This window comes from Rhipicephalus microplus, chromosome 3 (genome assembly GCF_043290135.1).
Source record: "Rhipicephalus microplus isolate Deutch F79 chromosome 3, USDA_Rmic, whole genome shotgun sequence".
Taxonomy (NCBI): Eukaryota; Metazoa; Arthropoda; class Arachnida; order Ixodida; family Ixodidae; genus Rhipicephalus; species Rhipicephalus microplus.
The window spans coordinates 25585638-25601388 of record NC_134702.1 but is presented as its reverse complement, the minus strand read 5'-3'; the positions used below and the strand labels follow the sequence as shown (position 1 = coordinate 25601388).

At 43.5% G+C, this 15751-nt stretch overlaps 1 protein-coding gene and 1 non-coding gene across 2 annotated transcripts in view; both read left to right on the top strand.

The window, feature by feature from the left end:
* Positions 1-1259: 1259 nt before the first annotated feature.
* LOC119162287 (neprilysin-1) overlaps positions 1260-15751 on the top strand; it is a 37716-nt gene continuing 23224 nt past the window's right edge. The window contains exons 1-8 of the mRNA XM_075887799.1: positions 1260-1451; positions 4919-5046; positions 5687-5808; positions 6578-6622; positions 12135-12242; positions 12409-12489; positions 13483-13530; positions 14966-15139. Of these exons, the coding sequence (XP_075743914.1) occupies positions 1260-1451; positions 4919-5046; positions 5687-5808; positions 6578-6622; positions 12135-12242; positions 12409-12489; positions 13483-13530; positions 14966-15139 (898 nt within the window). The remainder of the gene's footprint in view (positions 1452-4918; positions 5047-5686; positions 5809-6577; positions 6623-12134; positions 12243-12408; positions 12490-13482; positions 13531-14965; positions 15140-15751) is intronic.
* Positions 12285-12357, top strand: TRNAR-UCG (transfer RNA arginine (anticodon UCG)). The gene has a single exon. It is a non-coding gene; the product is annotated as a tRNA-Arg (tRNA).

Below are 15751 nucleotides of genomic sequence, written 5' to 3'. Positions count from 1 at the left end.
TTTGTTCCCTCTCTCCAGACACAAGACTATCGTCTTTCGACGACATTTGCAGTGTAACTTGCAGATGCGGGGCCAATTTTTCGTTAAATTCTCTGGGCGCTGGTGTAAACTTTCAGTATAGTTTCGATGCATCCTTCAAGTGGCCACGTACGCACTGGCTGCTTCTGTGATTCACACTTCTCTTTCGGTGACGTTCACTCGTGAACAATCAGCTCACACACAATGCACCATCCACGAGGCACACGTCTTACACGTAGCCCAGATACAACGTCCTGTGGTTCAGACTCTGCTGTCGGTCATTTTCACGGGGAGCAATTCAATATAGAAAACAAAAGCTCATGTTCTGACACGTAGCTCGGATGCTCTATTCTATGGTTCATATCCTGCAGGCAACAAGCAGTATTTCCAAGCGAACAGTTCTTAAGTTACACAAGTCAAGAGCCAATGTTCTTTGACGGTACTGCTATGTTGAGACGTAGAGGTATTATATTTCCTGCTGCTGATGCTTCCACGCATTAAGTGCTGCACGTATGGTCACGGCACCGCATTCATGGAGAATTGCAGAACGTTCACCTTTGATGCCATTGGAAGCTGATTATCTATTCTAGCGAATCGTTTTGAAATTAATCGAGTGAAGAGCCACTACATGGTTAGAGACGGTTAGCCATGTTAGGACACAGAGGTATTATATTGACGGTTAGCGCTAACACACAAGTGGTGCGCGTGCATTCATGGCGCCGCATTCCTTCAGAAGAATTACAGCCCTTGATGTCCGCGGAAGGAGACCACACCTTCCCGGGCAAACAGTTTTGAAGTTACACAAGACAAAAGCCACTTGTTTTTACATGGTCCGTCCATGTAAGAACATGGCGGTATCATGATCTCTAAGGCTCACGCTAACACACACCAAGTTATGCACGTGCGCTTACGGCACACCATTCTTTAAGACGAATTATAGCTTGTTCTCCCTTGCCACCGTTTAGATGCCGGGCATACTCTAGGACATTATGCGCAAGAAATGTTGAGACCAGGAGACATTTGTGACAAACAGCAATAGCAATTGTAGTAGTAGTCGTAGTAGTAGTAGTAGTAGTAGTAGTAGTAGTAGTAGATGTAGTAGTAGTAGTAGTAGTAGTAGTAGTAGTAGTAGTAGTAGTAGTAGTAGTAGTAGTAGTAGTAGTAGTAGTAGTAGTAGTAGTAGTAGTAGTAGTGGTGGTAATGAGCAGCAGTATTGAACAGTCGGTTTTCCTCCGCCGCAGATGCCCCCGGTGAGACCGAATACCACGAATGCCCGGCCGAGCACTAGCAAGGAGAGCAAGCACGGCCAGCGCCGCATGGTGCGGAGTGCCGGCGGCAGCAGCTCCACGTCTTCGGCCAGCATCGCGCCCTTCCGCCGCGGCAGCACCTCTCCCGCACCAGAGCACGTCCCCCAGAAGATCCCCGAGCAGCAGGTAGAACCCGAAACGCTAACCTTTTTTTTTTTTCAACCATATTCTTACACCGTGTTCCCAACGCACAATCGTCATCCCATGAAATATCGCGTACAGCGCCACATATATCTTTTTGATTGAATAACCTAATGTGCAAAAGTAATCATTGTTGGGGCTTTACATTTTAAGACCCCGATACACCTGAGGGACTCCGCAGTATGGAAATTTTGATGACCCGGGGTTCTTCAACGTACGCCTAAATCTCATACAGGGTCGACCACATCTACGCGGCCAACGCTTTATTAGTATAGTCAAGCCGCTAAAACTCACGCACTTGTTCCACTTCACAGGGGTAAATGTCCAAGACGTCTAATCATGGTACCAAAAACCACAAAAGCTTTCTCGGTTGTTTTAAACATCACATGATAGCCCTTCGAGCCTGACAACCCTCCGCTACAGTGTACTATAGAAGAGGGCAGTGGAGTGAACGAGGCGGCCGCGCCGCATCTCGGCTGATTCTCCGGCGGGTGACAGTAGCGGCGGCGCTGTAGTCTCATGGTACTGAAGATCTCAGGAGCGTTTGCATTGAGAGCGCACGCGCCAGAGCCTGCAAAAGAGAGTAATTGCTCGTTTTTAGCGCGTTTAAGGCGTTTCTGAGACTTTATCAGTGTACGCACCTGCTATGCGCCATGGTGCACGAGTGAATATGCAGGCACGCCGAAATTGCGTCGATACATTCACTGTTTCAAGAGCCTTTTGACCCAGGAAAAAAAAAACGTCAATCGGAATTTGCACGGATCCACCTAGCTTCTTACTCAATCAGTGCTTCCAGCTGCGTTACATAATAAGTGGCTACTGGCGAATTACAAAGAGAGTAGAAGTATCAAAACTGCGATTAAATCACACGCTCGTTTTGTCGGCAGTCTTTACGATATTCAGAGAACAGTGTTCCTCATATGCCGTCATAGGCCGTCTTTGAGTATGTACCGATTGCTCAGTGTTTGTATACAATTAATGCCATTTTTTTTAGAATGTACTTATTGAATTTTGCCTCGAGACCCCTACAGGCATTTCTGCCTCCAGCCTTTCTTAGACGTTCGGACAAATATGCCGCTGTGTAAACGTGAAACTGAAAACTGTATTCTGTATCCAAGAACTGATGCCCTTCTGCTTTGGTCTCGTATGAGACTTGCAGTATCGAAAATAAATAGGTAGTTAAATAAATAAATAAATAAATAAATAAATCATCCTACATGCGTTCGATTGTTTCACGAGAAACCAGAGTATATGTAGCGTTGTCACAACACTAATCGGTGACGACTCTGTTTTGTCATGCCAGTTTTGCGGAAGATAATAATTATTGCCTTTCGAAAGGCTTATCACATAAGGAACCTATTAAAAACAACACATAAACATATTAAAAGTGCCAATTGTATAATAGCCCGTCAATTAATGCGCGTAAATTTATTCTAACCTTTTCTCATTTTGCATGAACAGCCTAAATTGTGCGTCTTTCCAAATATTCTGTCGGCGTAACGCCATTGCAAGCGAGGAAATTTCTGACGATGTTTTGTATTATAAGCGTAGCTCTAAGCAGCGCCCCCAAGCGTTGGTATGTGCATGCGCAAGTTATCGGGACGTATCCCCGGGCGCCCGTGGCTCAGTTGTCGTCATCTGCGCGCCGCACGTGTAGCATCGAGACTGGTGAGCACAAGTACGCGCAGTAATCGTTACGAACCTTGGGATCTCTACGGAAACGCTTGTTTCTGGAGGCCTCCGTGTCGTGCCGTTCCGCATCGCACCACGTGGTTGTGGCAGGGACCTCCGTTGGAGCACGCACCTCGGTATCACCAACACGCTTCAAGTTGTCGCCCCTGCAGTCCCTTTTAGGACAGCCTCTCAAAGCATCGTGACGCGCCGTGGCGGCAGGGTGACAGATTTGGACGGCATCACTTCTGAGGCGCAGATTCTTTGTTCACAATCCGAAATCGGTCATCAACTGCGTGCTGTACGTGTACGCGTCTGCAGTGAAGTGGAGTGAACAGAGCAAACTCCGCTTGGTCGGCGTCCAGTCTCCGCCTCCGCCGCGGCGCACGAAGTCGACCCATTCTCAGCGCCGCGGATCGGACGGGAATCAGTCCCCTGCTTCACTAGCGCAAGACTTCACAGGGCAAATCGTAGGTGTCATGGCGGCAGATTCAGGTCGAATCACTTCCTTGCCCTCTGAGCAGTGTATATTCTATACTGACGAGGACGCACGATACTCTATAGACTCCGCTCTCTCGCCTCACAAGTTCGCTGAATGATAGCTATACCGCACGCCGCGAGCAGACCACCGAGAAGGCGACGCGCAGCCAGGCTGTGTCATTTGTTGTTTTTTGGTGCCTGACGTCATCCCAACTTGCCAGACTGCTGCGTAAAGTCACCGAAATTAGTACTGTAGCCTGACGTCAAGCTAGTGTAGACGTCAATAGGATCGCCAAGAAAATTATCACTTATATATCAAAATAAAATATCTTATTCGCTGAGCTTCACACTTCCCCAGAGTGATCTCTGTATACGAGAACTTTATCGCGGAACAAACTCGCCTTCGAAAAAAAGGTGTCACTACTCCTTTAAGCTGAACCCTCTTTGTAAACCTTCGGGTTTTGCTCAGTAGGTGAGCACCGGCATGATGCAGCTGTTATACGTATACACCTTCCTCTTGAAGGATAGTGGCAGTCGACCAGTTATTATATGAGAATGCTTGCTGAATGTGCTCCACCACATTTTCATGGGGTGGTGCACATTTGCCAGGTGCTTTAATCAGAAGGCTTTAAACATGATTCGAATGATAACGCGATCACAGTATCGGTGATAGTGTATGGCCTCGAAAATTCGCATAATAAAAAGTTTATTGAAAGTGCGGTCACTGCGTTCAAGCGCATCATTATTTGTGGAATATCCGTGACGACCAAATGAAATTGCGGCATAATCACAAACAAACAGACGCGCTGCTCGTTAAAACCTGTCTCGTCAGCGGCAGTCATGTCTAAAGATTGTGTTTCAAACAGCCCTATCCACATCTAGAAATAAAAGTTTATTCAATCCAATATCCACATCTAGTGACTGTCTAGAATCTAAGTAGAAATAGCGTCACAAAAACTGCACTGCATTTACTGACCCTGATGCCTCCGGTTTTATTGAAAACTTCATTTCTAGGGGGTCGCGAAAACTGCAGCAAGTTCACTGTGGACTGTATGCTACTTCAAACATTTATTTGCTTCAAGTACACTACTGCTTCGTTAGATTGCAACCAGATGAACAGTGACACCGTGGCTCTGCATTCAAGACATCAGATTTAGGCACTTCGGGCTGCGACATTAGTGAATGACAGTGCAACAATTCTTCCATCCCTTTCACCCATGATCTCCGAAATAACGTAGCCTCTGTGCGCAGTTTCGGGTCACGCTTTCACACGGCCTTCCCCGACCGGGTCGTATGTGCAGGTGCCCCACACCATCACGGCGCCACAGGTCCAGCCTCCACTCTTCCAGAGAGTTCCTGTGTACGGGCCTACGAGCAGCAGCACAGAGGGCGTCACCGTCGTGCATGAGACCGCCGTGTCGAACGCGAGGTGCGCTATGCGGGACGTTGGCGTGGCCTCTGAGATTAGCTCCTGCGACACACGTTGTAATACCAGTGCTACACAGTGTACTAGAATATCCTATTCTAGAGAGCTGTCACGGATTGTGGCTATACAGTGCATACCACAAACACCTGCATTTCGTTGAGTAGTTTTTGCAGTTATAAAGATCGCCTTCTAAAGCAGCAGTACTTTTTTTCCCACCTACATAAGTGCGTCCAAATACGAAGAGTGAATGAGAAAAGGTACTTCGTGGGCTTACATTTTACTTCATTTATTTTTTTTTCTTGCGATTTCTCACTGAGTGGTATTTGCAAATAATATATTCATTAATTACGTGGAAATACAATGTATTACAAGAAGAGAATACTAAGGTAAATACTGCTTTATGTAAGAATGAAAACATTTGCTCTTATTATTTCTGATACGGAATGGATTTGTACACAATCATACGACTCGCTTTTAAGTCCCTTCTGAAGCCATGGCTAGACGACAACGCTTTGGTGCCGCGAAGGACGGGCTGAAGGGTGACAGTAAGAAGGAGCATGAAGTGACCACTTCAACTTGAAACGTCTTGCCACGATGTTTGATAAAAGATAGTCTCATCATGTATCGACGATGCCCATCACAGCACCCACAACCTGGCCCTTCAGACAGGCCTTCAGAAGGTCATGCTCAAGTCGAGCGTCGTGGTTCTCTCGGTCGCCTTCGTCGCGCTGCTCGGCGTCGCCTGCGTCATCATTGCCAACAGAAGTACGTGCATTGTGCTACGCATATTAAGGCCGTGACGACTGAAAATTAACAGATATTGGAGATATGGAAAGCATCCGAAGCAGTAGCTAACCCTATATGTTTTCCTTTGAATTACACTATGTTGAAATCACTTGGCTGCCTCTAGCAGCAAATCAAGTCCCCCAAACGAGTATCCTCGTTCGGTTATGAGTGAACGTAAAACAATTGCGCTAGTGCAAGTATAGCTTGCAAGTTTGTTACTGAACGAAAAAAGGCCAGGCCTACGTGGAAGGCGCAGCACAGTCTCAGCGAAAGCACGAAGAGCCTTTTGTAAACAATATTTGGGTAAATGCTTGAAGCACACAACTCACATTCACATTACGTTCCCTATTATAAAAAAAATTGTGTAGGCAATGCATGTTACAGCTAGCGAACAGTGATCCATTACGACGATACACTGACTACTTTATAGCAGCTATTGACACCTGCATTGAGGAATGATCAGCACATCTCTTTACGGGAAGCACGGTTAGCACATATATCAGAAAACTTACATACTCAGAATATACAGCGCCAGGAAACATAGCAATTGCATTTGCCGTCACGTACAGGAATATTTAGAAATTATGTAGTAAGAAATCAAATTTCCGCAGTTTTAACGCCCATGGTGCATGTTTTGCCCCACGAAATGCATACGTTCACATGCGAAGCTTCTTCAACCCGCAGCTTCATTGAGGTTTAGAATTGACTTGAATTTCTTTTCTTTTTTTCTTTATTTTTCTGCACACAGCATCCAGCTTGAGCAAGTTCATGCAAAAGAACGCGACAATGCCGGGTAAGAGAATTAACACCTCACTGGCACGCAGATAATATATATATATATATATATATATATATATATATATATATATATATATATATATATATATATATAAAATAAGGGAAAGAAGTGTATACCTAAGGGCTCGTTTTTCCGTGTTTTTAACACAATAATAATGAGATATAACAGACAGTAATGCCAAGGAATGTACAGGGGAAGTTATTAACATTAATGGAATGTAAATAAGAAGAAAGAAAAGTGGATGAAAAAATTACCAACTGTAAGCAGGAATCGAACCTACGACCTTCGAATTACGCGTTCGATGCTCTAACCACTGAGCTATTACAGCGGCACTCCCTCCATCCACTTTTTTGGGTTTATCTGTGAATTTAGAAGTAGGAGCGACAGTCAGCGCCATCTATAAGCCAAACAACGAGTGTGAAAACATTCTTATGCGCATGTTTGGCGTCACGTAGCACGTGAACTTATTATGGGCGGGCAGCTGATTAATTGTCCCTCTTATACAACCTAAACACACCAAGTCTGCCAGTACGAGACCCTCGTTCAATGAAATAAGGGAAAGAAGTGTATACCTAAGGGCTCGTTTTTCCGTGTTTTTAACACAATAATAATGAGATATAACAGACAGTAATGCCAAGGAATGTACAGGGGAAGTTATTAACATTAATGGAAAGTAAATAAGAAGAAAGAAAAGTGGATGAAAAAATTACCAACTGTAAGCAGGAATCGAACCTACGACCTTCGAATTACGCGTTCGATGCTCTAACCACTGAGCTATTACAGCGGCACTCCCTCCATCCACTTTTTTGGGTTTATCTGTGAATTTAGAAGTAGGAGCGACAGTCAGCGCCATCTATAAGCCAAACAACGAGTGTGAAAACATTCTTATGCGCATGTTTGGCGTCACGTAGCACGTGAACTTATTATGGGCGGGCAGCTGATTAATTGTCCCTCTTATACAACCTAAACACACCAAGTCTGCCAGTACGAGACCCTCGTTCAATGAAATAAGGGAAAGAAGTGTATACCTAAGGGCTCGTTTTTCCGTGTTTTTAACACAATAATAATGAGATATAACAGACAGTAATGCCAAGGAATGTACAGGGGAAGTTATTAACATTAATGGAATGTAAATAAGAAGAAAGAAAAGTGGATGAAAAAATTACCAACTGTAAGCAGGAATCGAACCTACGACCTTCGAATTACGCGTTCGATGCTCTAACCACTGAGCTATTACAGCGGCACTCCCTCCATCCACTTTTTTGGGTTTATCTGTGAATTTAGAAGTAGGAGCGACAGTCAGCGCCATCTATAAGCCAAACAACGAGTGTGAAAACATTCTTATGCGCATGTTTGGCGTCACGTAGCACGTGAACTTATTATGGGCGGGCAGCTGATTAATTGTCCCTCTTATACAACCTAAACACACCAAGTCTGCCAGTACGAGACCCTCGTTCAATGAAATAAGGGAAAGAAGTGTATACCTAAGGGCTCGTTTTTCCGTGTTTTTAACACAATAATAATGAGATATAACAGACAGTAATGCCAAGGAATGTACAGGGGAAGTTATTAACATTAATGGAATGTAAATAAGAAGAAAGAAAAGTGGATGAAAAAATTACCAACTGTAAGCAGGAATCGAACCTACGACCTTCGAATTACGCGTTCGATGCTCTAACCACTGAGCTATTACAGCGGCACTCCCTCCATCCACTTTTTTGGGTTTATCTGTGAATTTAGAAGTAGGAGCGACAGTCAGCGCCATCTATAAGCCAAACAACGAGTGTGAAAACATTCTTATGCGCATGTTTGGCGTCACGTAGCACGTGAACTTATTATGGGCGGGCAGCTGATTAATTGTCCCTCTTATACAACCTAAACACACCAAGTCTGCCAGTACGAGACCCTCGTTCAATGAAATAAGGGAAAGAAGTGTATACCTAAGGGCTCGTTTTTCCGTGTTTTTAACACAATAATAATGAGATATAACAGACAGTAATGCCAAGGAATGTACAGGGGAAGTTATTAACATTAATGGAATGTAAATAAGAAGAAAGAAAAGTGGATGAAAAAATTACCAACTGTAAGCAGGAATCGAACCTACGACCTTCGAATTACGCGTTCGATGCTCTAACCACTGAGCTATTACAGCGGCACTCCCTCCACCCACTTTTTTGGGTTTATCTGTGAATTTAGAAGTAGGAGCGACAGTCAGCGCCATCTATAAGCCAAACAACGAGTGTGAAAACATTCTTATGCGCATGTTTGGCGTCACGTAGCACGTGAACTTATTATGGGCGGGCAGCTGATTAATTGTCCCTCTTATACAACCTAAACACACCAAGTCTGCCAGTACGAGACCCTCGTTCAATGAAATAAGGGAAAGAAGTGTATACCTAAGGGCTCGTTTTTCCGTGTTTTTAACACAATAATAATGAGATATAACAGACAGTAATGCCAAGGAATGTACAGGGGAAGTTATTAACATTAATGGAATGTAAATAAGAAGCAAGAAAAGTGGATGAAAAAATTACCAACTGTAAGCAGGAATCGAACCTACGACCTTCGAATTACGCGTTCGATGCTCTAACCACTGAGCTATTACAGCGGCACTCCCTCCATCCACTTTTTTGGGTTTATCTGTGAATTTAGAAGTAGGAGCGACAGTCAGCGCCATCTATAAGCCAAACAACGAGTGTGAAAACATTCTTATGCGCATGTTTGGCGTCACGTAGCACGTGAACTTATTATGGGCGGGCAGCTGATTAATTGTCCCTCTTATACAACCTAAACACACCAAGTCTGCCAGTACGAGACCCTCGTTCAATGAAATAAGGGAAAGAAGTGTATACCTAAGGGCTCGTTTTTCCGTGTTTTTAACACAATAATAATGAGATATAACAGACAGTAATGCCAAGGAATGTACAGGGGAAGTTATTAACATTAATGGAATGTAAATAAGAAGAAAGAAAAGTGGATGAAAAAATTACCAACTGTAAGCAGGAATCGAACCTACGACCTTCGAATTACGCGTTCGATGCTCTAACCACTGAGCTATTACAGCGGCACTCCCTCCATCCACTTTTTTGGGTTTATCTGTGAATTTAGAAGTAGGAGCGACAGTCAGCGCCATCTATAAGCCAAACAACGAGTGTGAAAACATTCTTATGCGCATGTTTGGCGTCACGTAGCACGTGAACTTATTATGGGCGGGCAGCTGATTAATTGTCCCTCTTATACAACCTAAACACACCAAGTCTGCCAGTACGAGACCCTCGTTCAATGAAATAAGGGAAAGAAGTGTATACCTAAGGGCTCGTTTTTCCGTGTTTTTAACACAATAATAATGAGATATAACAGACAGTAATGCCAAGGAATGTACAGGGGAAGTTATTAACATTAATGGAATGTAAATAAGAAGAAAGAAAAGTGGATGAAAAAATTACCAACTGTAAGCAGGAATCGAACCTACGACCTTCGAATTACGCGTTCGATGCTCTAACCACTGAGCTATTACAGCGGCACTCCCTCCATCCACTTTTTTGGGTTTATCTGTGAATTTAGAAGTAGGAGCGACAGTCAGCGCCATCTATAAGCCAAACAACGAGTGTGAAAACATTCTTATGCGCATGTTTGGCGTCACGTAGCACGTGAACTTATTATGGGCGGGCAGCTGATTAATTGTCCCTCTTATACAACCTAAACACACCAAGTCTGCCAGTACGAGACCCTCGTTCAATGAAATAAGGGAAAGAAGTGTATACCTAAGGGCTCGTTTTTCCGTGTTTTTAACACAATAATAATGAGATATAACAGACAGTAATGCCAAGGAATGTACAGGGGAAGTTATTAACATTAATGGAATGTAAATAAGAAGAAAGAAAAGTGGATGAAAAAATTACCAACTGTAAGCAGGAATCGAACCTACGACCTTCGAATTACGCGTTCGATGCTCTAACCACTGAGCTATTACAGCGGCACTCCCTCCATCCACTTTTTTGGGTTTATCTGTGAATTTAGAAGTAGGAGCGACAGTCAGCGCCATCTATAAGCCAAACAACGAGTGTGAAAACATTCTTATGCGCATGTTTGGCGTCACGTAGCACGTGAACTTATTATGGGCGGGCAGCTGATTAATTGTCCCTCTTATACAACCTAAACACACCAAGTCTGCCAGTACGAGACCCTCGTTCAATGAAATAAGGGAAAGAAGTGTATACCTAAGGGCTCGTTTTTCCGTGTTTTTAACACAATAATAATGAGATATAACAGACAGTAATGCCAAGGAATGTACAGGGGAAGTTATTAACATTAATGGAATGTAAATAAGAAGAAAGAAAAGTGGATGAAAAAATTACCAACTGTAAGCAGGAATCGAACCTACGACCTTCGAATTACGCGTTCGATGCTCTAACCACTGAGCTATTACAGCGGCACTCCCTCCATCCACTTTTTTGGGTTTATCTGTGAATTTAGAAGTAGGAGCGACAGTCAGCGCCATCTATAAGCCAAACAACGAGTGTGAAAACATTCTTATGCGCATGTTTGGCGTCACGTAGCACGTGAACTTAGCACGTGAACTATATATATATATATATATATATATATATATATATATATATATATATATATATATATATATATATATATATATATATATATATATATATATATATATATATATATATATATATATATATATATATAGTGATTTGCCTTCACACCTTCTTATTGAGTTTTCCTTTGAATACAGCAAGAAATATACTTCCATGATGACAAATTCGAAGCCACGCTTGAAATTCAGAATTTAAAAAGCCCGCGCTTCCATACCACGTGTCTGGTTCTATGCGCATGCGTGTTCCCTTCGCGATTTTCTGTGCGGGGTTATAGCTTATGTAGAAATATATATACAACGCTCAGGGCATAATTTTTGTGGCTTGAGGCGTAGCTCTACGTTGCCGATCATTCGTCATATATCGACGCATATCTCATCGCAACATTCCTTTCGCAATTTCGAAGTGTGGCGTATATCTGTGGTGTGGCAGCTTGGGCTATTTGGGTATGACATGACGATAGTTATAGCGCGAGAACAGAACAACGACAAAGAGACAAAGACACGAGCGCTCGTGTCCTTCGTGTCCTTCTTGTCTCTTTGTCGTCGTTCTGTTCTCGCGTTTTCGCAAGTTCTAAACCCATCGAAATGCGCGGCCTATCGGCCATGTGTCTTAGGTTGCGCTCACAGTTGCGCTACCGCAGTTTGTGTTAAATGAATTGTTTTATCAATCGCACACGGTGTTTGAGCTCCCATTCGCTGCTTAGTCGAGATGTGCTTTGGATAATTGAGGATAAACACCCATGCATTTCAACCGAGGCCAACTAGAGATACTGTAGATGCTACATGAAAATGCTCGAAATATCCGCGAAGACTTGAGTTCTGTTTTGCAAATTACTCGCAATGTAAATGGGCGCATAGGTGATAGCTGTGCTTGCGCTCGTATCCTCGCAGTGCACCCAACGTCAGCACATCCGGCAAGGGTGGTGGGAGCTGGCATGACGCAGCGGGCAACGGACGCAATTGAAACCATCGCCGAATCATCTCAAGGCGTGCCAATAGGTATTACGGCTTATATATTATATTAAACACGGTCGCAAATGTGTCCGCGTGGCCTAATGGATAAGGCGTCTGACTTCGGATCAGAAGATTGCAGGTTCGAGTCCTGTCGCGGACGTAAAACTTTTTTATTTGTTACCATTGTTTTTTTTTTGTTTTTTTTTTTCAGCGGTTGTTAACAAGTCGCATGCACAGAAGTTTCACGGAGTGCTCGGAGCTGCGTATTTCAACAACAGCATCTTGCCTCGGGGTACGTGAGACATACAGCTTCCTGCTTGAACTTCCCGCTTACGAACTCAAATTACAGCCCCTAGCGCGTTATGGCCGAAAGACTGGCCCACTTTTCATATGTGTCCTTATACTTGTACTTTGCTTGCGACCTTATAGCAAACGATAGTAGTGGTGGTCGGCGCAGGTGTCAAAGCCCACTGACTCGAACCAACATCAAAAATTATTGAGCAGGCCTGTTGCGCCATCTGTAGTAAAACATCAAAACTACACAAAAAGCGCGCTTTTTAAACTTTGTTAAAGACTGTGCTTTTTTATCTTCGTCGTTTTCTTACAAATATAAACAAAACGATTGATGTATATCAGTGAGATTTACGCACCTTAGTAGAAAAGTTGACATTGTTCTGATCAAACCAACGCCATGCGATTTTGTGAACAAAACTCACTCACTTGTAAACAAGACCGAACAAGTCATCTTCACGTGAACGTGACCTAATGCCATAAATAACCGCCAAGGTAAAAGAGAATAATGCGTTCTACAATGAAATACAATTAGTGTGTTGTTGTGAAAGGCTTTTCAGTCTATTTCTCTGAAGAATTCGTTCCCAGATCAGATAACTCTCGCGGTTAAAAGCAGTTCAAATCATTTCCCATCTCGGTTTACCATCTCAGTGCCAAACCGAATCTAGCTGCATTGATAGTAATTTGCGGAAAGGTTACCTGCATCGCAGTTATTATTTCACGGGTAATTAGAACAGTTGTAGGACATGTCACGCCATCTATCATTGATTGCTTGAACTTCCGACAAGCTGTTCGTTTTTTTTTTGTTTTTTTTTTAAATCATGTTTCGTTTTTTGTCACTATGATACACGTTCTTCTATTGTCCAAGCTATCCGCAACATTGTAAAACTGTGTTTGTCTGAGGCGTTATAAATAACCACCTTTGTTTAAAGAGTTAACACATCGCTGTATCTTCTGCCTCTTCTAATTCCCGTGCTCCCCTGGCGCACTGCAGGATTCAGCAGGGACTATGTCTGCACTACGGACAGCTGCATCAAGGAGGGTAAAGTGCTTCTCACCTGTATCGTGTTGCGAGAAAAGCTAACGTCGTTATCGTTTAAGAATTGCAGTTTTTTTTTATTAGATGAAGTTAGGTGAATGGCATACAGGCAAGAACAGAAAGCAGATTGATGTGGTTCACGTAGTACGCTAACGTCTTATTTAAGTACTGAAACCGTGTTCCTCGAGTCGTGCAGCATTTTCCTTCTTTGAAAACGAATCACGAGGGGCGTTGCCAAGGTTTTACTCCACAAAGACTGAAGACACTCCCTATAGGCGCGTGCGTGTGTGGTGATATTTCACACAGTTATAATTGCACAGCCTTTGATCATATGGGATCACTTCCCATCGAATAACTCTAGGCATAGTTTCCGGTTCTATGAGACAAAAAGTATCCTAGCAAAAATATAGGTGAAGTTGGTTGCCAGGCTAAAAATTGAACTTCGAGATCTTTTTTACACCCTCTGACGGGAACTGCTGCTGTTTTATTCGTTGACAATGTTGACTAGTTTGTAGATTTATACATGTACTGCTGCCAGCTTCCCATCTAGAACAGGAATTGTTTAACGTTTCTTAAGAAAATAATTCAGTCAAGGAGTCCGATTATTACCGCAAAAGAACTGTGCGGAAACAACGGACGCACACAAAACGACGTCGGCAATGTTATAAAGTTTATATAACTTCCAATACTTTAGTTTATTAACAAAAATTACGTACCATATAAAGACGCCCCAACTGAACTTAGGCGCACGACGTGTAACGTTCAGTTTGGTTTCGTCTGTTCATAACTGTAAGTGGTTATGGACTCCTCTTCATAACTGTAAGTAAGTGGACTCCTGAACAAGCCCGCCGTGCTGCTGAACCGAAGACTCGCGGATTTGATTCCGGCCGCGGCGGTCGTAATTCGCTGGAGGCGCATTGGTAGAGGCTCGTGCACTGCGCTCTGTGGGCGCACTATAAAGAACGCCGAACGATTGAAATTTTCGAAACACTTTACTACAGCGTCTTCGATATTTGTTATCTGGTTTCTGGACGGATAGTATCAGTGCATGCAAATCTCCTATACATTAGGTATCAACTACGTAGTGACATCTTTTTTTTTTTCTTACTCCATTCTGCAAAACACATTACCCGTATTTCTTTCGATGATGTTTCGGATTAGAGCGATCACATGAAGTGTTATTGTAATTTTCGGCCTCCTCCTGTATATCCATATCTTGTACATTGTGTAGTGAATGAATAAAGTTTGATTGACTGATTGATTGATTGATTGATTGATTGATTGATTGATTGATTGATTGATTGATTGATTGATTGATTGATTGATTGATTGAAGTTTAAGAATAACCTAGCCTTCCCATGTTCGCGCTTGTCGGGAAATCAAAATGCGCTGCTTGACGCGATTGCTCTGTCCCCTTTTGCGACGTCAATGCGCGCAGGAGAGAGGCTGGCGGGTCTGGTGGACCCGGTGCTCAGCCCGTGCGACAACTTCTACGAGTACACGTGCGCCACCTGGGCAGAAGAGCACCCTGTGCCTCGGGGTGCCCAGAAGGTCTCCTACCAGTCGACCATCATTAACTACGTCGAGAAGAAACTGGACGACATCGTGCGAGGTATATACACAGACGATCACGAGACGTCGTATATAGTATATACTTTACTGACCGCCGATTCGTGTGCGCTCAGATTCGCATTGGGGTTTTTCAATAGCTTATAACCGCTCAAAACTCGAAGACGAGGCTGTGGCTTCTTTCTCGCTCTCACTACCTTTCCTACGGACGCTATCTGCTCATCTACGCTCATTTGTTCGCAAAACATGCGGAAAGTATTTGCATAATTAAAGCATTGAGCATATTAAGCTTTCGTGCTTCTCGGCCGCATGCTGTCATTTCCGTTCGAGCATGTCGAAAACGCGCGAAGAGAATTGAAATAAGTTGCTGACCCGCGATATAGTCGTGCGAGATGATGCATGACGGGAGTGCAAACACGTGGCAAAGCGACGTAAGAGACAAACCACAACAGCATGCTATCCCAAGTATATGAACCACTCGAGAGCGTATTTCCTCATGGCGTATATCGTGAACAGACTGCATGCTGGCGTCGTGAACTTTGCCGAAAAAGGCGGAAAACTCCAGATGAAAACAACGAGCACTTCTTTGCATTTTCAGAGGCTTTTCGGGCACTTAGGATCAAATGACAATTTGTCCGAGCCTTCCGGTGCTGTC